The sequence below is a fragment of the Eublepharis macularius genome, chromosome 5, assembly GCF_028583425.1.
Source record: "Eublepharis macularius isolate TG4126 chromosome 5, MPM_Emac_v1.0, whole genome shotgun sequence".
In the NCBI taxonomy this organism is placed as follows: Eukaryota; Metazoa; Chordata; class Lepidosauria; order Squamata; family Eublepharidae; genus Eublepharis; species Eublepharis macularius.
The window spans coordinates 62716081-62741590 of NC_072794.1; the positions used below are offsets into that span (position 1 = coordinate 62716081).

Genomic DNA, 25510 nt, shown 5'->3' on the forward strand with positions numbered 1-25510 from the left:
AATCAGTGATTAAAATATGGAATTTTCTGTCAGAGGATGTAGTGATGGCCACAGGCACAGACAGGTTTAAAAAGGGGATTAGACAGATTCACGGAGGAGAGGTCCTTCAATGTCTACTAGTCATGGTGACTGAAGGGAGTCTCCAAATCCAGAGGCAGCAAACCTCTGAATACGAGTAACTGAGAGGCAACAGTAAGGGAAGGCCTTGGTTTCTATGCCTAGTTGTTGGCCCTGCAGAGTAACTTGTTGGCCACTGTGTGAAAAAGGATGCTGGGCTAGATGGACAACTGTTCTGATCCAGTAGGGCTCTTCTTATGTTCGTTTTTTAAAAAATCAGGGTTGAAAATACAACATTATCAAGCACAATTCAGGCTCATTAAGGCTTTATGGGATGTTCCTTTTAAAAAAAAAAAAAATTGGCGTGGCAGAATAAGGAAGACCTGCTTCTAATCATGTTTCTCTGGCAGGAATGAAAGTGCATGCACAACAGAATATGGTGTGTACAGAATATGGTGTGTACAGGGTCCTACTGAGATACTGAGATGTAGAAACTCAGGTGTGCTTCTAGTGTGATTCTGCACATATACCCTGTGTAGGAACTGTAAACAGTATGCAATACACAGTTTATATTGGCTGTACCTGAGACTTAACATTCCCCACCATGCTTTCTGGATGGGTATGTACCATTCTATCCATCTTGGATAAAACAGAGAGGATGCAAACTGCCTTGGGTTCTTATTGGACAAAAAGGTGGGATATAAATGCAGTAAATAAGGAATTGTAATACAGTCAGGATGGAATACTCATTTCCATCTTGTGCCACTGTGCATTGTTATCTATATCACATCTAAGACCTATTTCTGGAATGGGACCAATGAGTCCCAAAAGTTATGCTATTCTAAGCAGAATTATTCTCTTCTAAATCCATTGAAATCAATGGACTTAGAAGAATGCAATTCTGTTTAGTAAGACAGGATCCAGTATTCTTCCCTCCAGTTAAAGCTTCTACTGTAATGGTAAAATACAATTATTTTAACACCAGCAGCATCCATTTGATTAGGATTTTCTTGTGCTGACTGTGGTTGAGCAAAGATCAAAGGCGCTAGCACCTCCCCCCCAATTAAAATGGTGCCTTCCGTGAATGTGCATACCCTTGTGCTTGCAAACTTTTTAAAAGCATCAAACTAAACTCTTTCTTCTACCATTTTAGGAAATCTTTTGGAATATTTTAAAATGTTGGCTGTTTGCTCCATCACTCTACCCAAAGCCAGAACTACTGTGTTCATATACCTCCGTGTGTGTTGCAACTTTTCCTCCCCAAAGGTAAGCTGTTTTGTATCATTCCCATCTACTCTGGTGCCAAATCATGATCAGAGTGAATGTTGTACAATATACAATAATAATAATTTTTTAAAAAACCCTGGGATAGCCTACAGCCTAGAGCCTTTTGACGATGTTAGACTAATTTTCAATTTCATATCCATAAAAAATTAAGCAAGAAACGTATCACTTACGAGCAAGTATCATAAAAATATCAATGAATAATAGAACATTAAATAAACGCACACAAACTATAAATTAAATATGCCTATAAATTCTATTTGGTCTTCTTTGGTTCCATCTGTATTTCCTGCTCCTCTTTTCCTTTTCAATTCTTTCTGTTCATGTAGTTTCCAGGGAGAATCTATTTTATTTAGTTTTGTAAAATGTAATGCAGTCTGACAATATTCAATACATAATAATAATGAATAGCTAACAAAAAGGAATGTATAATTTGCATGCTTTTCTTTCCCTTGGTACATCATCAATGTATCTAGTTTCCAATATGGCCCCACCTGTGGATACTTAAATCTGGAGACTGGAGCCATATACAGAAAAGGCAGATCTTTCTACAGATGTGAGGAAAGCCCAGGTATGTAGAAAACCCTGGAATCAAGATAGACAGACAGAGACAGATGGGCGGGTGGACGGACGGCAGATAAAATGTAGGCGGGTGGGTGGTAAGGAGAGCTGGAAGCAGGGACAGGTTGCCAAGAGGAGGAAAAGAGGAAATAGTGTGGGTAGGGGGATACAGGGTAATGCAAAATGTCCCCACAACAGGTTCCCCACGATGCAGCTGGGAGTGGCAGTTAGCATTGTGCAACCTAACCTGGCCCAGCCCAGCAGAGGGAACCATACAGAGTTTTCCTACAAAGAGGCCTGTTGGTGTGAGGGAAAGCTGAAGAGAAGTAGCAAATAAGTGGGATGTGGCTGGTGAGAAAGACGGAAAGAAAGGGGAGAGGAAAAAGGGGACAGTCTACAGTGACTTTCAGGGAAAGGGAAGAGGAAATAGTTGGGGAGGGAAAATGAGATGCCCCCTACAAGTCTTTTACTCTCACCCCTTTAAATATCTATTTGTCCCAATCTTGCTGCATTCTAAATTGGAATAGACTGGGGTTCTGCAATGCCAGTGAAGTTTTAGTATGATTTTTGTGTGTGTGTAGGTTCATTGAAACCAATTGTACCTGCTGAAGAATGCTTTGGTTATTTAGTTATTACATTTGTTCCTTCTTTTCCAGATAGCTCCAAGTGACCCCCAGGCAGTCAGCCTGGGCAGTTTACTACACCAAGCCATCTTAGTTTAGCAAAATAACTTCATTCTATGTCTTCAAAACATTTTCTGGGCATAGCAAAGAAGTACATACTTACTAACCAATTAAAAGATAATGGGTTGATTCTTGACATTTATGACAGTGAAAGAAACAATTAACTGGATCTCATGGTTCTTCAGTGAATTGACTGAATTCACTGAAGTTGTTTTTCTTAGGCCTGTTTCACATTTCCATTTTAAGCTGGTTGTTATTTGTTGCTGCCTCGACTTTGTGTAAAGCTCTCTGGATGCAGTTGTTTCAAACAGCATTAACATTTATTTATGTACCATATATGAATTACTGAGGCCATTTCTAACAGCACCACGATTGCTGGTGCCAGATATGGCTGCACACCCCGCACTCCTGAGCCAGCAGGGCTTCTTTTGCAATTTTTTAAAAATAATCCGTATAAAACTATCACTCTAGCGTTGTAATCATAGGTATAGCAGGTTCTCTGAATTCCCAGCTTTCATTTTTTAAAAAAAGTTTCTATCTCCCTTGCAGAGTGCACTGCAGTGAATCAACAATGCACAGGACACTTGAGAATGGAAGTAAAAGGTTTTCAAAGAAATGGACTCAGTCCTGCATTGCAAACAGGTCACAAGCAGCTTCATTTGAAAAAGTAAAAAAAAAAAACAATTAGCAACCGACAGCCAAAATGGTTGTGTTGAAATGGCACAAAAATCCACTGGCAACCAGCAGTCAAAAGTTTACAAAGGCTTTGTGAAAAGGGCCTCAGTTTCCCCTTTGCCAGCAGCTCCTTGCAGTCTTCCAAACGCCACCACTGAAGGCCAACGATCCCTTTGGAACAACATGCTGTGTGGCTGTTTAATCTTGAGCCTCAGTGACAAAGCAGGCTACAAATCAAGTATATAAATAAATGGGAGATGGGCTGCCGCAAGGGAGGACAATTCCTGCCTCACTGCTACTCAACGTACTGTTTTTCCTCCCCTTACTGCCTGTTTGCCAGAGATTGCACTAAAATGGGCCAGAAGGCTTTACTTCTGTCAGGACAAGAGCCTGGTTGTAACCAAACTTCTTTCATAAGTGGGCTGCCATATTCCAGGCCTGAAATGGCATTCAAAGAAATAAATGGAAAATCAGTGGTTTCCAAAGCCACACAAACTTGTGTAATCAAGCCCAAGTGTCTCTGTTTATATTTATTCCTTCTGAATTACTAGCATGAGGACCACGTAAGCTGAATTATTTTCCTTTTTTAATTACTTACTTTGGCATACGGTTCCGAAAGCAGAACACAAGGGGCTTTCATAAAAAGGGAAAGATATTAAAATACTTCTGTAGACTATTTCACTTCATGGAAGCCATGGATCCAACCCTTTGGCAACCTGTTGGATTTTTTAATAAAAATATTAAATGCTGCACTGGATAGTATTGAAGTTATGCTCCTCTGGGCATGCCACACTCATCTTACACTTTTGATGAAGCTATAGGGAAATATGGATGGAAGTCAGGAGCAGATATGAAAAAAAAGATCCCAAGTATAGATATAGGGCAAGAAGCCCAGAGTTAGAGGACAGCTGCAGCAGGACAAAGGAGCAGAAGAAACACTGCTAAAAGCTGCTCAATGTGAAGTACATTAGCTACCACCCCGTCTTACCACTCAGTGGTAGCAGCTGGTGTATGAACAAACCCTTCCTCTTACACGCTACTCAGCAGCAGGAAACAAGAGTCAGCACCTGCTATCTAGGCCGCTGCTGGCTATGAGCCCATCAGAACCATGCAGGGCTCTGGATCGGCCAGAATGGCAATGATTTTCTGGCTAGAAATTAATAAATCTGCTTTAAGTTTGCGAGATGGCCTGAGGGAATCATTTTGATCTGGTCCAGCCTCAGCACATATTTGCCCGACTTGAAGCATATGTAGGAGCCGTGAGTTACAGAAGCTTCCTTTTGATGAAATCTCATTAACCCTGTAAAGACTACTGAGAAATGTCTCTGTTTAAATTTTACTCAGTTCAACAGTGTTCCCTTATCTTTCCAGTGGATTGTGCCCAACTGTCTTTTAATTATTAAGCAAACAGTTGGCAACTAGGATAGCATTAAAAAAAAGGAAAAATATACTAATAAATTAGAATGAAGAGTCTGTATATTGTTTAAACTCGAATGACTGGAAATGAAAACTGGAATCTGAAGTATGCTATAGGCAATATAATGTAGAGGAATGAACCAATAGTTCCTAAATAGCACATCTAAAATTAAATCCTGCTTCTGCTGGTGACATGCTATAAACTGCTTTGGGCAAAGCATCAGCTTCCTGCCTCGATTCCCCATCTGCTAATAGAGGTAATAACAGTAACCTAATTTGCATATCACAAAAGATCACAGTGATTTACCATCTTTCCAAGGCCTTGAATATTCACGGTGCTTCTATAAATGCTACAATATTAGTATTTTTCTCTGTGACAAGAGCTTATCTTTAACGCTAATTATAGCCATATAATTACAGTTGCCTGAAATATGACTGCACAGTTTGCAACCTTTTTATTTTTAATAAATCAGATTCCTATTTGAATTTTAAAAATCTGTTATGTAAATGGAGGACACTGCTGCACACTTTTTGTAATGGGAACTTGTGTGTCTGATCTTGATCATATGTGACTATGACTAGAATATCAAGTAGCAGCAATGACCTCTATTCAATAGAGATATATAGACAGCTCCTACTCCAGTCTTCTACATATAAATTGAGAACTGTAGAGGAGCAGTGCTAAGCAGAATTTAGCCAGCAGTAAATGAGCTTATGACTCACAGGTAAGAAAGCGCATTTTACCTATTTGGAAAAAAAATTCACATTTATTTACTGTCAAACAGGTGTTAAACTTTACATTGGATATTAGTGATGGCTCATTTATTAACAGGTTTACACAAAGGGATGAAAAAAGCAGAATTTTTCTGAAACAATGTACAATTAATTAGATCTTTTATCATAAAATAAATTAATTACTAAATATAGGCAGAAGGAGTATGGAAGAGTAATATTTATGTTTTCTCTTAGCTTAAAAAGGACAGGCACCATTTGTTTCCCAGTAAGTTTTGAGAGTAATACCCTGGGTCCTCCCTTTTGGCCCCCACCTACCCTCCTCCCCAGTTAAAGAATGAAGTGGGAACTAATTTATAATCTGTCACAGAACTTTTACCAAATTTGTGCAAGGCATGGCATTAATTGGCTTCTAAGAGAATTCTCCCCATAAAATATGTTTGTTTGGCAATAAGAAGTTTGAAACATAAGAAGAAATACTAACGTTAAAGCAGAACACTGTTTACAGTGAAAAAGAAGTGAAAATGGGAAGAACTTGCATTTTAAACATATTACGGTACTATGACCCAAGTATAAGAAAAAACAGCTTGTAGCATATGTGCAACCAAGAGCGTTTCACAATATTTTCTTCAAACTCTTTAAAATTATTTTAATGACAATTATATTTCCATTTGGACACAAATGTATTTATTTTTTTTTACCCTAGCAATAGAACAAAATATAATTTCTTTAGCCATTTTTTTCATGAGAACAGTTCATTGTACAGTTGAGGAAATATATGAAATAAGGCCTGTGGCTTGATTGCTAGTGGTTAGACATGTTTTCAATCTTTGCCATAATGGAAAAGATTTGCAGTGAACTGCAAACTGATGCAGAATCTCTCTCCTGCTTTTGCAAGTCTTGTCAGGAATAGTAAGGTACAGTAAATTTGTCCCACAGGATTTTAGAGCCTACGTCTTGTATATAATACAATGCAGGCCTACAAAAAAATGATGCAGCCATATTTACAAATTTAGTTCACAAACTGCTGCAGTAAAATGGCTGGAACACTTTCTTTGTGTGTGTCTGTTTATTTCACAATCTCTTTTATGTCAGCAGCAGAAGATATCTTAAAATACCTTGATGGTATCTCTTTTTTCTTTGTAACAAATAATTCTTTTTAGTATACTCTGTGTATATACAAAGCTTTGTTTTATAAAAATTCACAGAACTGCAAGGTCCAGTCATCTCCGTTACATGGGAGAAAGAAACCACAGGGACAACAGAATTGTCTCTTCAAGCAGATATGAGGGAGCCTGCATGGGGCCAATTAAGTCTGTTTAATACTTGCATGTGGTCTTCAGTATTCCTTTGCTACACTATTAAAGGCTTGTCACTAGTTGCATTTGTCCTTCCCTAACATCCCCTTCTGGAATACATCCTTCCTTGTTAATGGGAATTATATAGCCGTCACTATTTCCCCTGCTGATTTGATAGTACATCTGAAGCTGATGGCCAGCCCCAAGATTTGGCATGCTTTTGTAGTAAATGTCCTCATTTTCACTCCTCCGGGAGGGAGAGAGGTCTTCCTCGATGTCAGGACTGCTCTCTGGATAAGGAGAGTCTCTGAGGTTGGGCATGCTCGTGTAGAGAGAGTCTCTGTTGGGGGACTGGAGGTGGTCTTCGACTTCAGTTGTCAGCTGCGACACATAGCTATCTGTTCCTTCCGTTTTCACTTTCTTCTGTGGCTGGTACAGAAGGGAGTGAGTCCGTTGGGGAATCAGGGGGGCCTCGAGTTCCTTTTGGTGCAGCTCCAGGCCTGGGTTATCACTGTGCATCAAAGATGAAGCATCTGCTACGATAGCATCATCTTCACTACTGCTCCCGCCGATCACAGCTTTGATTGGTAATGTGCGCTCCAGGTTGTGGTTCTTGTTGCTGCCCCGCAGGTTGTTGTGCACTAATTCTGAAATGATCATTTTTTCAAATGCAGTATCATTCAGGCTTAGTCCACAGTCTACAACTTGCACACTGTCATTATAGTCCCCATTGCGCAAAGAGTAGCTGTTGTTGAAATTACCATTTAGCGGTAGAGTATCCATGGCACTTGTATCCCTGGCATTGTTCAGTGAATGTCCTGAAACAGAAAAGTGATACCCTTGGTCAGTGTCTATACTGAAGCTATGGTTCTTATTCTATAAAGATCTTTAATGTAGTTCAGGACAAAGTTGTACTTGGAAGTAAGACTTGAGTAATGTTAAGGTGATTGGATGTTCCCAACGGTAAGGATATGTACCTTATAAAAGAGAGAGAGAAGTTTATACAGTAGTAACACTTTTTATGAAGCTTCAATATTTCTTTAAATTAGAAATTTGAAAGTAAATGCAAGGTTTCTAATTTAACAATTTAGCATTAGTTATATAACTCTTCCAACAAGGAAGAGAAAAGTCACTCCATGTCCTTGCATATGTAATGCAATGCAATTTAACTGCAAACATTTATATTTTAATTACAACACCATGATTCAGGAAAAATAAAATCAACAGAATTTGTCCTAAACAACACTAAATTAAAACAAAAACAAACAAAAACAAAAAGGAATCAGGTCACATACAAAACAGAAGATAAATGTGTAACAATAAACCCACATAATTGGCAAGCAACTACTGTAATAGCATTTCTAAAGTTTCCTTTTGTGTGTGTGTGTTTTCTTTTGAAGATGGAATAAAGAAAAGAATGAAAAAAATGGACAAGTACAGAGGTTTCATGTTAAGCACAGACAGCCACCTCTCACACGAAAGGGACTGGGGTCCACAAGCACCATCCAACAACACGGAAGACAGCAGGTGGAATGACTCACTTTGGACAACTCACATCATGTCTGTCTGCTCAGGCTATCTGGCCTAAGAGTAGCTGATATATAAAAGAAAGTAAAATGATTTATTGTAACATGATGAATTACTGAGCTTCTCAGCAACTTAGTCAGAGCAAGGGTTCAACAAATTAGATTACTAGCAATAACAGTTTTTTCCCACTTTTAATGTAAATTTTTGTTTTTGTTTTGATAGCATTTCTCTCTGCCAGCAATGGCCCCAGGCTTCAGAAGGTCAAAGTTCGCCTGCAGCCCTGCAGTCTGCATCAGTCACAGTGACAGCACTGAATGAAACCACCATCGTCTACTTAAAATTAGGCCCACAGACAACATGGGCACATGGAAGTCAAAAAATGTTAGGGATTCCTCCAAGCATGGGTCACAGAAATTAACCAAAGAATAAATATTAAGCTGTGGAATGGGAGGAGATAATCAGCAAGTGCTGACATTTTTCAACTGCTGGAGAAATGGAGAAATTGGATACGTCTTGCTGGAAAGATGAAAAGAAGTTTAGGAAAGAAAAAAAAACTGGAGTTTTATGGTGACATGCTCTTTTTCTAAAGAGAAAGAAATTTGTTTTACTAGAGACACAAAGACATGTAAACTAAGACATCACAATTGCTTCCCAAGCAAAGAAGAAAAAGAAAACTTTGAAAGAAACTGGATGGTATGTGTATCATGGAAAATTAGATGATTTGTTAATGAACTCTCCTAAAAGAATCACTTATACTATTTTAGAGAAATGTGTGGAAAACTCAAGCAAGAATGAGGTACTGTTGTTGGAATGAAACTGACCACTGTGAGGCTGCTGCATTATATGCAAGGCTTGGAGTAGTTATACAGAAAGAAAAGTGATTTTTTTAAAGTGTGTCTAAGAACATTTTGTGATTTACTTTCAGCCTGCGCTTAAAGCTGCAGCTTAATCAAGAAAATTCAAAGTTGATTTTTATAAAGCTAGAAAGAAAGATTGGATTTATGCCCAAAAGTTACTTTTTTGGTTGGTTACAGAATGCTAATTTTGGAAGTACAAGAGCTGCTGCTAATCTTGTATTGTGTTTTCCAGCCACCCATGTGTACTGAATTAGTCAAAAAGATGGCAATTCTTTGAAAAGCTTCTCTAAACTTTGATTAAACAACTTTTTTGTAGTTGGGTAATTTCATATATGTTCCTAGATCTCTCTTGAAAAAGCTTATCCATATGTTACATATGGCATTTATAAGAGACAGCCAACACATGGACTACATGCCGGTATTAATTTCCCCTATGAAGGCTTTCTCGCTCTCTCTCTCTTTTAAAAATAATCTAATTCTTTATCCTCTGCTAAGGAGATATCAAAGCATATTTAATAATCCAAAATGAATTTTCTATGATATACTGCAGAGTTAAGCACACTCAAATATACTTCAACTGGTTTTAGAGAGGCAAGTTTAGCTGCCCATGATCAGGTAATTCACTTGAAGTCTTTTCATAGCCTGTAGCAAGATTATGGTGGGAATGTGAAAACACAAGTCAATTATCAAGCATTTCTGCTCAACGGTGCTCTGGTTTTTAGCAGCAAATTATTTCAGCATTGGAGATCCTCATTTACCAAGAGGGCTTGCTACAGACTTCTTATGGTTTTTTTCCTTTCCCAAAAAGCAGTACACATGTACTGTTTGAATGGGGAAACATTCATTTGCAAATTGTGAACCACTTGCCCGCTGAGTCTACTTCATGACCGCTAGTTATGTTTTAATTGTGCCCATTAAAAATCATGCTGAAAAAATTTACATTTGATAGGCAAAGTTAAGTTTTACTCCCATACTTGTCTCTCTGTAGGTTGCTAGAGGAAAGCATAAGGAAAGTAAGAAAACACGAGAATGAACACAGAAACTGCAGTTCACTTTTTAAAAAAATAAGGAAATCTGACATGTAACAATAGGTTTGTTTTTTAAAAAGAACATGCTTAACATTAACACAAAATTTCAATTACAATACGGACTCTTATTCAACTAATTATTAAAAAAAATAATTTGAGAATTGATTCAGTGGCTAAAGACAAGCAGTTGGACAGTATAGTATAGTACAAGTAAGTTAGTGATGAGGCTCTGGCAACCCTTTACCTATGTATAAGTGTGTGCAAGTGTGTCTGCCTGCAGTGATGGATTAATTTCCCAGCAGCCGTATAAGGCATCAGAGAAATTTAATGTTGGGAGACAAATGCTCTTAGCACAGTAGAAAACACACCCCATCTTAAAAATATTGTTGCTGGTGGTGCAGTCGGGATTAAGGCCATACATCCCACAGATCTATGCTCTTCTAATTCTAAGCACTGCCTGATCGCTCTCCTAGGGAAAAGAAAAACTTACATAAAGCTGCACTATACTATAGTTTGCCTCTAAATATGACTCTGGTTACAGTTTTCCACACCAGGATAATCCAGATGTCAAGATGCCTTGTGTGGGTTTAAATTGTCTAATCAACTCCAGAAGCATAATGTTTTCAGCAAGCTTTTGATTAATTTATATTGCATAGATGTGATACCTCTAAGTGATATATATCTTGAAGATGGGCTCTCGGACCATGGGGTGTCAGTCCTGTAATAGTATATTAAGATTTATGCCACCTGTGTTAAAAACATGGATGATTATTGGCAACGACTATTATGGCAAACGCATTATCACTATAATATAGTGCAGTTTTACAAGCCTGGCATTATTAGCAGTACTTCTCGAGGAAGAGGCATTCTGAAGGCAGTTCTAGGTCCCCAACTACATTAAAGGAAGGGGCGCTGAGCAAAATATCACATATGCAAAATCAACATAACCCAAAGTGTGGGCACACCTGGTGAGTTAAACACAGGAGCTGAAGGGGCATTACATACAACCGTTTCAGCGAGCAATGTGTTATAAGGATTGTTAGTGCCGTGCGGTCGAAGAAGAGGGTTTGTTAGTAGGTAATTGCCAGTCATTCCTAAAGCAAAGAAACAGAAAGAGAGTCATCAGCTCTTTAATTTGATTCTGACAGTTCCAATAAAATATTTTTTTGTTTCATCATGAGTCGTGTATCTCTTGTCAAATTTAATTCAGATGAACATTTCTGAATGTATTTGAACTACTAATTTGAAGGAAGAGAGTAAAAATGTAGTTAGATTTCAGTAATTCACAGGTGCCGTCCAAATCCCTAAAGTAAACACCTGCTGAGAACGACATTTGCTAATTTATACAAAGTCGCTGTTAAAACAAGAATAGCAATTAAATACAGAAAGACCCAATGTTCTGTTTTAAGATGTTACAACTTAATGTCTGTAACCCTAAGCATGGATAGGCACCAGAATAGAGAAATCAAAAGTGTGTTAATTTAGAGGCACTGGACAATCTGATGGAAACATCAGAGTTTATTTCTAATTTAAGTAAAAGTAGAGCAAGGTTAAAAAAACACACACACACACACAACTTTCTCAGCCAAAAGTAAGTTGATCACAAGCTGCATGAAGCCTCTCTCATTATATGCAAAACAGCACATGCTGAGGGTGGAGGGGGGGAACAGGACAGCAAGTAAATCATTCACATAATTCACATATTCTTGCAGGATAAATGGATCCATGCTGCAATATTATCTGCAACGATTTTTTTTAAAAAACATCAGCTATCTTTAAGATACGTCTGTTCTCTCAGCAATAATAATCTTAAATGAGCACACTGAAAGCAAGAACAGCTATTTTAGCCATTTCAGTCCAAATGCATCAACACTTTTTGCATTAGTGTCTAAATAACCAGACAAAGTTTCAAAATAATATCTTAAGAACCAGCCTCTAGAAACCCACATGGATCTTGGGTCTCTTAAATGAACACACTTGTCAACAGGACATAAAATTAGATTATAGTCTTTGATAGGCTTTGTGAACATATATAAGAGTTAGGTGAAGGTGCTATTCTACTGAGCAGTATGAGAATGCATAAAGAGGGGTTGATCTTGTCTGAATATATTACATGTCCAAAATGAGATAGAGCACAGTCTAAAAATTTACATACAAAATTTAAATTGATTAGCTTCTCATTCTGGCAATGGTGGCAGATATTACATTTTAAATATTAATGCCTTTATCACTACTCAAAATATTATTACTGTAGGTAGCAAAAAATCCCGGAGTTCGGGGAATTGCTTTACTGACAGATTATGTTAATCTTATTTGGTGTTGGTTTCATTTATTTGATTTTCACAGATCTTTTTAAAAATGCAATCTACATATAAGAAAGGGCAGTTCAAGTAATCTTCCACTGTAGTATATCACAAACTTTCGACTGAGTGTTCATTTTAGCAAATGAACATAATTTAACATGGTTCCACATTTCCCCCTCCCCCATCACTGTCATCTTAATTGTGCAGTAGTGGAATAAACATTGATTCTCATTCCTTAATCCTGGTGGAATAGTTCCATTAAATAAATTTCAAAAGCCACAAGTCTTGCCTTCAAGTATGGAGCATGTGGGAACTTCTCCTTTACAAGCCATGCTAAAATTAGTGGGAGCTGGACATGTGGGAGCTGGACATGTCCAAATGTTTTTGTTAGGGTGTGTTGACACCAAGCTAGCTCAACACAGCAGACACTACAGTTATGAGATGCTGTCAATGCAACCAGTCTGCCAGCAGGAAAAGCTTCTGCTGGCTAAGAAAGCAGAGGCGATGTATTTTACTGACAATAAATGTTTCTTCTAGGGCCTATGTGGATGTTAGTGTTCAGGAAAAAAATGTCAACGTATTAAGTGTTTCAGTCTTATCCTACTTTCTTATCATGGGGAGCAAATAACATCTGAACATCATTGGATCATGTTTATTTAAATTCAGTATCTTATAACCCTGCTTCTCTAGCTAGAAAAGCACTGAGACCTTTCTGTTATGGGAATAGGGAGATACTGTGTTCCAATAAACATGGTACAGCTTGAACTGCATACTCTTTTCTCAAGCAGAAGGGTAAGGGATAACCTGAGAAGGATAACATCCAAACAAGTCCCTTTTTTCTAGTCCTGTATCCATTTTGCCAGAAAGTCAGGGGTCAGTTCATCGATTTTAGTTGAGCTATGTGCCTGGGATCAGACAGAATCAGGCAAGGAAGGCAGTGCAATAGTTTGGGATGTAGGAGATGTAGTTTCACGTACATCAGAAAAATGTGTTTTCCCATATGGGTAACATGATACAGAGGACTGCAAACAGTTGGCACTTCCCTGTGGTGCATACCAGAATCATACGTCTTTTGGAAAAGGCATATCATGTATTTACCATGAAGAATACAGACACACAGAAACATAAGGTATTAAGCAGCCTTTAGTTATTAAGTTTACTAAGCAGCCTTGTGTTTCTGAGAGTAATTTGAGATTTGGGGGCAGGGAAAATTGAGAAAAAAGGCTTGTAAAGCTCTCTATATGGAACAGTAACGGGTATATATACAACTATCGTGCCAATTCAGAAATCTGTGCATGCTGTGCACATCAAGCTCTTATGAATGTGGAGTTTTCCATTTACTTTGATGAGGGAGAAACTACAAAACTACATCATTTTGCATGTGCAAAACTATTTTCTACATGAAATGTGAAAGGAATCTTTGTGGTTGTGAGAGATCTGAAATGCAATGGAGCTCTTGCTCCAGTGTTTCACATTTCGTGTTTGCACTGTAAGAATCCTACATTTGCAAAAGGAGAATCTAGAAGCCAGAGGCAATTTTTAAAATCAGACCAAGTGGCCATTGATTGCTTGGGGTTTCTTGGAGGATAGTAAGTCTTGGGATCAATCTTATCAATACAGCAAGTGAAAAACTAACAGCAACAGTAAAACACTGGTTTTGTTCTCATTACAACTACCTGGGAGGCACCACTTCTTATAACCTAGATTTAGATTTTAGGGAAAGAAGTAATGAGGCAGCTTTTGGATAAACATGTTATGGCTCACTATTGTCCCATTAGCACTACATTTCCTCTGTGAAAAGATCTGGCAAGGAAGCAAGCCAGTGAAAAAGTTCGGTTGTCTTTTAATATATATGCCTGCACGATAGTGGACAGGCCTTCAGTATCATTTAGTAAACCTATAGGAAGAGATGTGAAGGCTTTACAAACATTAATTCAAGTTACAATGATAAATCTGTATCCAGAGGTCTTAAATCTAGTCTACGTGGCTGTTTTCCCCCCTCTCAGATTGTCATGTGGCAGACAAATGCTGTGTTACAGACATGATCAAAACTATACAGAAAAAAAATCTTTACAGATGTCTTTTGTATAGAGCTGATCTTAGTTTGATTTCACAGGCAAAATGTTGCCCTTATGGAAATCTAATGCATTTAAAAAGTTACTGCACTTGTTGTTCTGTTTCAGTTTTAGACTACAAAGGTTAGCAAAGGTTTAAAATTATGTTCTTGCTTTTAAGTTAAATTATTGATGAGACTTATTTAAATACACTTTCCATGAATGAGAATGTCAGCTCCTATCCTAAGAATAGAGGCTGAGGGAACCAGATTTTAAATGCATTGAAGGCAGATTTAAATAGCTTTTGAACAGCCTGTGTGTATATGTGCATGCTCATGCACATTTCCATTATTCAATGTACATATTCTGTGCACCTATTCCAGACATTTGTTTTAACCATTTCCAACACCATTCTTCTCAATTTGTATCTAATAAAATTCTGTTGATTTATTTTTTTAAAAATAAACAAAGTAGAGTAAAATGTGTGCAATAACTGACCTTGATTAAGTGTTGAAGTGCTATTGATATCACCTGAGATAAAGGAAGATTCAGATTGTTTTCTCACAGTGTCATTCCACATTCTTCTTATTCGACTCTGTTAACAAAGTAAATTGAACATAATTGTCACATTTCAAGAAGCAGACTGACACATTTTGTCACTTTTAATCTGCCTTTGTATTGCATTCTCCTTGTGTGTTATTACGGCTAAAATACTGGAGAGTAGGGATTCTGCAAATTTTGGGAGTGAATCAAGGTTATGCCCACCATGCACTGATCAAACTGAACAGCTGCTGAATAAGTGTGCAGATGCCAGTCGTTAGAAACCAGCTCACAGCTGACCTGAGGATCAGTAGGGAGTCAGGTTCTGATCTCCTAGCACTTCCTTGCCTCTTAGCCTTGCTGTGCTAGGACACAGGAAAGTTTAAGGGGAGATTCAGCAGAAGCCAAGTCCCAGCTGATAGGAAATCAGCTTCTGATCCTCCCATTCCCTGCTTGTAAGATACTGCTCACTTATGGCACTTCCATGTGGGTAGAAAGCTGAACACGAAAGTTCTCCCCCCAGCTGGAGAGAGAACAGAAGAAAGAAGATTCTGTTGCCCCTGCCCTAAACATTTCCTGCATCCCTACAAGGCAGAGATTCAGGGAGAAGCGGAGGGAGGGAGAATGGGTTCTGGTAATTCAAACATGTTGGGGAAAGCATTATATGTAATTATTAAACTGAAAAGGGTCATAACATATATTCTTGATAATTAGGTTGCACATTCCAGAGCTGAACATGGGCATGAAACTAAGCCCTAGTTCAAGTTGAACCCTGGATGAGAGTCTGTGAGGCTGTGGCATTTTGATAAAAGAAGGGAAAATGCTCTTTCTGATAATGTCTTTGTTGATAAAAAGGGGGAAAATATCCTTCCTTTCATGAACAGAATGGAAGAGATAAGGAAAAATTAGCTGAACTCAGTAGCTATGTGTGAAAAAACTTTTTAACACAAAGTTGGGATTTATTGTTTACAGCAGTATATATTCTATCTAAACACAACCAGTATTCTTGCTGTTGCTGTTCTTTCCGTAATTGTAGCCTTATTATGCATACAGGGAAATTTCCAGGAAATAGTCAGACATGTTCATCTGTACAGTGTGACATTACATGTGAAATATGAATTTGGCAAATATTCCTGAAAGTGTGTTACCAAAAGCTTAACTTGTTCTCATATCTGACTGTTCATACATTACAAAAAAGATATAAGCCTCAACACTGTACAGCCACAAGTGGGAAGAAGCCCTCAGTCAGGATTCACTGTTTTTAAAAATTATCTTTCCACTATCAATGTAAAAACTTGAGAGGAATGTTTAGTAATCAAGTCCAGAATACGAAAGTGTGTTATTGTCATCTGGATTGCTATAATAAGAAGACAATTAGTGTATCTGTACATCTCAATGGGCTTTTTATATGTAAGGTTAATTAAAAGATGCTGTCATTAAAGGATGTTGTCAAAATCTTTGTTACCTGTGTGCCAGAGGAATAGCGAGCACTAGTTCTTGTAGTTGATGCTTTTACTGAACTGTGCGGGCTCTCTGTCGGTAATCCTCCACAACAATAAGAATGTCTGAAGCACTTTCCATATTCCTTCCGTACCTGTAAGTGAGTAACAGGGCTTATAAACATATACATTCATGCTTTCATTTTTTTAAAACTGGCATTTCTAATCCACCCTGCTGTAGAGATTTGGAAGATAATATGAAGGTTCTTCATAATGGGATCAGACTTAGATTTCTAGTTAAACAAATATTGATGACAAACAGTATTATTTGAGATGAGTTGGAATGACACCACTTCAAATTTCCAAGCCATTCTCAAATGCAGGTATATACTCATGCTGCCTGAACTGCAGATAGCTTCATTTTAAGTAATTCATGCATATTTGTCCTCCATTTAGCAGCCTCCTGACTGCAACCAAACACCACCAGAATCTAGAAGTGAACTATAAGAAGAATTTCTCGTCCTGTGATGCATTCACACCTGTTCCATGTAATGTGATCATATCGAATAAACTAAGGAGAAGTGAAGGCTGCAATTAGCCTTTCATCTATAGGGAAGGGAGCTTTAAGATAACTGAAAAGCCATATTAACATTTATTCATGCCACTTGTTGAATATTTACACTGATAACAATTATAAATTTAATTGTACTTTTAATGTCCAAAATGGGGTGTGAGGAGTAGTAACAGCCATGAAAGCTCTACGTTCACAAAGGTCCAGAGAAGGCGAAATCATCCTCAACTCACTGTGGTTTGGCACTATCGGATCTTTAATGAAAGATGCTGTTACTTTATTGTACAGAAGTAGCTTGATCAAAATGTCAAGGTCAAAACCTGTGATTACTTTGAAGCTGGTTTGGGTGACATCCCCTTCTTTGGTGGCTGTTCAATAACAGCACTGTCTACTTTGCCAGGCTAAGGGAAAATCTGCCTGCAAACACAAAGAAGACTGTAATGGGGGGTTGTTCAAATAGTCCTGAGCAAAAGATGCGATCTTATTTGGGATCCCAGAAACAAATTTTAAGCTCGATATGGTTGGTTAAAATCACAAACATGTGAATCCCTAAACTTATGGAAGTTACTGTACAACAATACTGTACAATACTACACTAGAACATTAAGAAAACATGGATCTTGAGATTAATGTATTTTAACTGCCACAGAAGGGATCTTGAGATTAACATATTTTAACTACCACAGAAGCACACTAGAAATCAGAAAAGCATATGACCAGAAACTGTTTCTTTTTACCCAAGTACCTCTCCCCGGGGCTGATTTTGCCTAATGTCTCTACTGCTGCGAATGTACATTATCTGTCGGTGCAGCACATTCCACTGTCATTATTTCTAAATTATAGCCTGTTCAAAACTGAAGGAAGTAACAGCCCTATCATCTTGTCAGAACTGGAAACATAATAGTTTTCACTTTCACAATTCTATTTCTCTGTTCAATTTACTGACCAACTAGTAATAACAGAATAAAAAGTCTGCATTAGCTATGTATACAGCGGTTGAATGATATCTAGTGAAAGACACTGTAGCTTTTAAACATTAAATGGCAACCCGAATGTTCGTTCAGGTATGAATCATCTTGTGCTAGATGAAGGTTCTTCATACTTGACTGGCACTTCAATATTGCTTTCTGCTGATTCCACGTAACAGAAAAAAACAGTGCACGACTCTAATAAGAAATTTAAAAAGCTACATGCCTCTGGATTATATAATTTTTTCTTTAAAAAAACAGCATTTTGTAATAAATTACACTTGAAACGATTTATATCTATAGTATTTCTTCTTAAAATGTTTCCTGGATTCTACTCATTCCTCGTTCTGATGCCAAAGAATATCTCTACTCAATTGAGTATTCCCTCTATTTTGTGACCTAAACATTTTTGTAGAAATGTATAAAAAGGATGCCACACAAAAATCGGATGGCAAGAAAACTCTGAAATACTACACTTTCCAAAGGCTGCTTCTGACTCGCTTCCTAAAACACAGCCAATTTTCAATAAATATTCAGTCAAATTCATTAAAATGCCCTGTGAATCAGAAAGGGCAGTATTTCAACATCTTCTCTTTTAAAAACCTCTAGAAAAATGCCTAATGTAAATAATTTGTTCTAGTATGGCTAATATAGCATTTATGAGACCTCAATAATAGATATTCTTTTTTGTGTTTTCTTATACCCTTCCTTTGTTGTTTCATCTGCTTCCGCTTTCCTAACTCTCTTGTAAACATCTGGGTATGATATTAGTTTTTACTTATGGAAATCAAAAGTTTTGCATTGCATCTGGAATAAAAATTAAGTAGTGGGTTGCTTTGGCACAGGTAACAGTATGTTCAGCTTTGAGGATTCTCATTTTCATCTCTCTCTGTAACTCATTTGACAATGGCTGCATTCAGATGTTATGAACAAGCCATGGCGTATTTGTGATGAGAAGAGCCAGGAAATCCTCTGGCTTGTGACCTCTCTCTTCTCTCCCATCATACACTGCACTGAAATTGAACAAATTTGCTGTGATGTTAAAATTGAGCACTTTAGCAAACTTGGTTTGTTTCTTGATTCTAAACAATGGAACCAGTGATACCTGAATGCTGCTTATATAAAGATATAGCAATTTTTGCATAGTGACTGCTATTTGAATAGAAGACACTGGAAGCTGCCATTATTTATTCTTTTATGGAAAGCCATATTTCACACATACTGAAGTTTTCTATTTGACATCAAAAGGTTGGCACAAAACAAGTTTTTTAAAAACCTATATCTAAAATGAATTTATAATGCTATGATCAAAACCTGCACTTGGTAAGCAGAGAGAGAAATATCTTTTCCCATTAACCTGTTTGAGTCTAATTTCTGGTAAGAAGCAAAATTTCTGGTGGTGAACATTCTCCTAAATTACCCTGAGGTATTAGATAGAAGCTGTGCCACAGAGGTTGATCAATAGCTAGCAGTGCCTCACCCATCAATATTTCTGAAGGTTGGTGTGTGCATATATATCTATATCTATATATCTATATCTATATATATATATCTGCTATAGCTCATTTTAACTAATTTTTCTGTTCTATGTATTAGTGCCATGAACATTTGTAGAGCAAGGCAAACTAATTTTAATTATTTTTTCCTTTTGACTGGCTAAGAAGGTTTAAAGGGAATATAGTTTACCATGTATTTCCTGTTCTCATTTTCAACTATCTATATAACCCATTATGATCCTGTGCCACAAACTGCTTACTTCCCCAACCATTACCATTTTTTCTTTTTTAACTTCCACAACCTTTACTACATCAGCAATCAATCTGTTTGCAATGGATCAAAAATTAAAATTACTATTATGATCATCACAGAATCAAAATCCATGTGATGTGGTAACTTTTAATTTGACCACACTGGAAGGCTATCACAAGAAAAAGATTAATGGGTAAAAGTTACATCAAAATCACAACCTATTCCAGTGTGAAAACGACACTGAGAAAAGAGTGGCTGAAATAGGATGCAAGTTATTTTCTGTACCCACTATTTTGACCTAAAAACCCATTTTAAACTTAGCTGAGATATTCTGGAAAAGAATATGAGAAAGAGAAAATGTATTTGTGTAATGACTCACTTTCTTTTGGAGTGCACAATGAAAGATGAAAATAAACATTCCTTGGAAGGCATTAAATACTGTAAAGAGATATGCCATCACAATGGTCTCTTCGTTGACAAAAAGCAGCCCAAAAGACCACGTTAGGCCAAGAAGACACAGGAGAGCAAATGCACCTAAAACCCAGGACCTGAAAAAAAAAACATTGCTTTTAATCACATTGATGAAAAAGAATGCATACGGCAAACTCACATATTAACATTTTACTTCCTGCATTGACTTTTATGAGCATACATATTCAAATGTAAAACACTCTTAGATTTAACCTTTTATCTATTAAAGGAAGAACAATTCAATTTGGTAGTTTTCATCTCCTGTGAAAACAGCAGTGGGCCATCTCCTTACGTCTTGACTGTAAAAAATGACCAGAACTAATTTGAAATGCAAAGGTGGACCGTAAGACTCTGCTGTACTCCTGCTTTATCTATTTTCTTTTTCAAGCAGAGAATGAAAAACCTAGTTTAACTGGTAACAGAAACTCATATTTTAACAACTGTGCTTGCATCTGACACACACACACACACACACAAATTATCATGAACATACAAATGGCAGATCAAAAGCAGATAACCTAAAGCTTCAAGATTCTGATAAGCTCAGCTAAAACTGATGCTACATGATCTAACTTTCATATGAAAGTGCCTCACTGAAATGCGACAAATACATGGATTGATCCACAAAAGGAAGTCTTTAAAGGACATTAAGTCATGAGTAAGTTTCAGGTGGGAAAAAAGAATTTCAGAGAACAGCGCAGAATGAGGTGGGAAAGGGATTTTATTCAGTGCATTCCACATCTAACTAATGATCTTACTTGATAAATGGCTTATTATCTTCATAGCTAGAAAGCATTATAAGCAGAAAAGAGAAACAAAATTATTAGACAGAATTTAAATAGAAATAAATAAGAAAGCATTTTAGTAATTTTATACAAAAATTAGAGAAGTCAAAGTGCAGACGCAAGCAGTTTAAAATAACAAAAGGCATATAATTGTTAAAAATAGTTTAGCAAATTAGGTATCTCTAAAGTAATTAATTAAACTCATGGACAATCCACAAAACTGTCCAAAGTTGCAAAGTTTAAAAGAAAAAATCATGCTTGAAATTTGTTAATATAGGGTTCTATCTTACCCAGGTAAGTCCGTATTATAGTAGCCATCACAAACACGGTAATTACTGGTGTGGATGAGAAGACAGAAAGAAGAAGGAAGAAAAGAGAGAGATGCTAACGATTAGCTCTCTCTCTCTCTTATCATGCAACATGCAATGAAGCTGATACTGTGACCTATCTAAGCAACATCTAGTTAGCTTGGCTGCAAAACTATCCCTGAGCTTAGTTACTATTCAAGAGTTCAGCCCTAACTACATTTTACTTCTAAGGCCCAATTATTTCAGTGGAGCTTACTTCCAAGTAATAGTGTTTATGATAAAAAAAAACCATACAGAACTAATTAATGGGCTGGCTATGTAAGAGCAATGGCTTTTATTCAGACCCACAAAAGTTTCCTTCATAAGAAAAACGAAGCATCCATACAAAGGTGGTGTGAGCTAGAGATGGGACAGAAAACCTTATGTTGCCAACTTGTGACCTAAACTGTGATCCACCACTATCAGATTTTTATTAACTATATTAACCAATCACACTACTCTCCAGAAATGGGATCTGTAATGCTTTTACTGTAGCAGGGTAAACATTTGTTAAATTAGCATGAAAAGCATCAGATAATCTTCAATAACATTAGAAATAGAAGTAAATTCTCTCGGGAAGAGAATTATAAGCAGGAAAACTGCTGCGAATCTTTAACTGTGGAGAATAATATAACAAAACAAACTCAGCAGAACAACATCAGCCATGCTAATAGGAACATCATTTGGAACTATGTTTTAAGTTCCTACATTGCTGTGGAATTTATGCAAGGGCACCAAAACAATTTTTTGAAAGCTGCGCCAGGCAGGACTTACTTAATTTTGACCTTGCCTATGACATTATAGCAACAAATGTGACGAAAGCAGAAACTGATGATGTTTTCTTTGCAGTGGCCACAACTATGGTTGCTGAGGGACAAAGTCATGTGTTCCTAATGGAGGGCAGTTTTCAATCAGTTTGAACCATCAGAAAATAATCACAGTTCTTGGATTTGAACACAAAGCACTTACTTAATATTTTCCAACCTGCTGGAGTCTGGTTTCAAAGTGTTTGAGTGCTTCACCATTTTGCACAGTGTGATCACCAGGAAGATAAGATTCAGCTGTCAAAACAGATACCAATGAAATTAAACTATTTCAAGTAACAGGTTGAGTAATGATGATGCTCTAGACTAAACAGAAAGGGGAAATTTATAGCATATTTGGTGGGCTGGTGACAGAACAGCTTCTTAATTCTACAAAGCTGTTGCAAATAAGTATTAGATCAAGAATTGTCAAAAGTATTCAGTGCACATCTTATATTGCTTTGCATGTTCCCTAACAATTGTTTCAGCTTAAGTTTATATTCTTACTTCATTCTCCTTGACGGTTAAATGCTCTTAGGAAACTATTACAACATTTTTGTATCAGTTTACTTGATCACTGGCATCTGCAAACCATGAGTACTTTGTTTTCTCCTTCTCCCAAGAACTTCCTGTGATCCCTGAAAACAGAATAGGGCAGGGACCCCACTAGGACGACAAACCCACATGGCACCGGGTGCTGCAAGGAAAAGGAGGAAGCAGGAGAAATTGCGGCCCCTCCCACTTCTGTCAGCAGAGGCTTTTTTGCCAGCAGAAGGTCCACTGGTGGAAGAGACAGGATGTACGAATTCAACCAATTATTTTGCAAGCAAAGAAAGGGGAGCAGTTGAACAAAGAATAATAATCAATTACAGTGAAAGGAGATGGCCTTGTGAGTTTATTGGAACCTCAGTAGGAAAAAAAAATAAAGGACAATAAAAACAGGAAAGGGGTGTGTGTGTGTGTGTATAATTTCCAGCCTAGGTGAAGTAAATGTTTCCTCCAGAAGATATCATCTGTTTTTCAGACTAGTGATGGCAAAAATTTCGGACAGAAAAGAGAAAAGCAGAAGGATAGAATCTTGGTTTCCCACCCCAAAGAGCTCACTTTTTCACAATAACTTGAACTTGCCACTCCAGGTTTTAGAGCCTCTGGCTGTTTCACAAATTAGGCAATGGCAAACCTGGGCTGCCGCTAGTTGTTCCTCTCAAAAAGACTCAAGACAAACATGTGAAATGAGTAACGAATGGCACAAAATATTTTGCAGCCTGTGTTAAAAATGTGAAAAAATAAAGAAAAAATAAAGTCTGAACCCAGCTCCTGAACTGAATATGATGGTTAGTGAAAATGAAAGTCTCTTTAAGAAAACAGCAAAGAACTGCAGTTCCCCAGCAAAGTAACTATGACAACAGAACATATGATACTTGCTCTCCACATCTCTGTGAAATATGATATAATTTAAAACATCACCAAACCAAAGAAGACTAATTCACTATCTGAAAACAATATTCAGACATCCTGATTTTCTATGCTCAAGGTACCTATTGAAAAATTATTCAGGTTTTTTTGCTTTTAAAAAAGTGACAGAGAACAAACCACTGAGAAGATGCATCCGCCTTGTATATCAGTCTAGACATTGGAGGGGGGGAAATAAGTTATTTTAAATAATATGCTCTCCAATATACATTCAGGAGTGAAAGAAATTGGGCAGCTTGCCATTTTATCTTATAACATGGAACAGAGAAAGTACAGGGGAATTTGCTGAAAAATAATGCACTCATAGTACATGATTTGCTCTTCCAATTTAAGGGCAGTTTATGAAAAATAGAACTATATAAAGAAAAAATTTGCTTATTCCCCATTCTACTGATTTTCATCATTCTTATCCAGTTAATTACACATATTTGTAGTGTTTTTTTAAAAGAAAAGGTATGTAGCATACTTAATTTCTTAATGTAGGACCATTTTCTATAGAATACTTCTAGTAATTTGCAGTATTATATCCTGATGGTACCTACTTCCTTGAAAAGATGCAATTTGAATAGCAGAAAGCTTTTTGCTGTTTTAGAAGCAAATATTATCTGGATAATTTAGTGTTCATTATATGATATGAATATATAAAAATGGAACAAGGTCTGATTCTAATTGGTCTAATGAACCAATTTTATGTGGTGCCTTTACCATGAGGTAACTTTATTTTGTAATGCTTTTCATGATGAAACATTCGTTTCCCTTGTGATGAGATTTATGCACATATCCTAAGTTCCATAAGTAAGTAAGATCTTTACCGATATGAACATTGGTGCAAATGGGTGCTGCATACTCCTTCAGTTTTACTAACTGCCCTTATCTCAGCCTCTGACAATGGTTTATTGCGTTTATTGTTTTGGTATGTTGTCTACTGTTTGGAGGTACAAATGATAATAATGAATTAAATAAATAAATGGCAGTATCACTGACAAACTGACTGGGCTGTACATATATTTATATACCAGGATCAAAGCACAGAGCTTTGTCACATTCTGGAAATTTCACTTATGTTGGATTTGATCAATATAAAATTTTAGATACCCCTCTCCATATAACTGGAACAATTGCTAACTTTCAAAAATTTCCATTATACAGAAGGAAGGCAGAATCTTGCCGAGATGTGACTGAATGTATGAATAAATTGTATGAACATACGTCAATGGCTAACTTCTTATATGCATAATGGACCAATCCACGAATTTTTGAAAAAATGGAAATGGTTTTTTCAGATTATGTAGTTGAAAACTAAGAAAAACTAAGAATAATTGTCAGTGAAATAGATCAATTGTTAAATTAGTAATCAAAAATGTTAAATATAATGGTGACTATAATGATGAATGTGGTGTTGAGTGTGAAGTGTTGAATATGGATTGTCGAGTGTAGGGTATTTTAAGTGGTAAGAAGATGAAGAGGAGAAGTCTTCTGTTAGTTTGAGTGTTCTGTTGTTAATTCTGTTTTTGTTCCTTTGTATATTGTTCATTGTTATTTTTTCTTCTTTTGAATTATATATATAAAAAGAAATTTCCATTATACTCAAGTAGAAACCAATTTTCTCATTACAGATGATTAAAAAAAATACTTTATCATCATCAAAGTGGTAAATCTCTGTTTGACCAGATGGTGTAACTGAAGGGCAATAATACCTCTTTTATGTAGAAAAGCAATAGACTTCTCAGTTGAAGAAAGAGTTTTGAGCTGAAAACCACTGTATCAGTAAAATTTACACCTGTAATTTATCAGGTTGGTGAAGATCCTTCAGAGAAGCCTCCCATGAACTATAACCAACCCATTTTGAATAAATGAATATGGAACAAACAGAAGTCAAAATGCAGCCT

General features: G+C 36.9%; 1 protein-coding gene across 3 annotated transcripts in view; it reads right to left on the reverse strand.

Annotated features, from left to right (window-relative positions):
- Window positions 1-5437: 5437 nt before the first annotated feature.
- The window catches only part of ADGRL2 (adhesion G protein-coupled receptor L2), a 223424-nt gene continuing 203351 nt past the window's right edge, over window positions 5438-25510 (reverse strand). The window contains exons 17-23 of one of the 3 annotated variants that reach the window (XM_054979622.1): window positions 22315-22406; window positions 20122-20290; window positions 16481-16609; window positions 14974-15070; window positions 11084-11212; window positions 10065-10082; window positions 5438-7524 (exon numbers count right to left, since the gene is read on the reverse strand). In XM_054979622.1, coding sequence (XP_054835597.1) covers window positions 6770-7524; window positions 10065-10082; window positions 11084-11212; window positions 14974-15070; window positions 16481-16609; window positions 20122-20290; window positions 22315-22406 — 1389 coding nt within the window. In that variant the 3' untranslated portion in view covers window positions 5438-6769. Of the gene's footprint in view, window positions 7525-10064; window positions 10083-10783; window positions 10866-11083; window positions 11213-14973; window positions 15071-16480; window positions 16610-20121; window positions 20291-22314; window positions 22407-25510 lie in introns of all 3 variants that reach the window. The other 2 variants (XM_054979621.1, XM_054979620.1) reach the window with 2 other exon arrangements.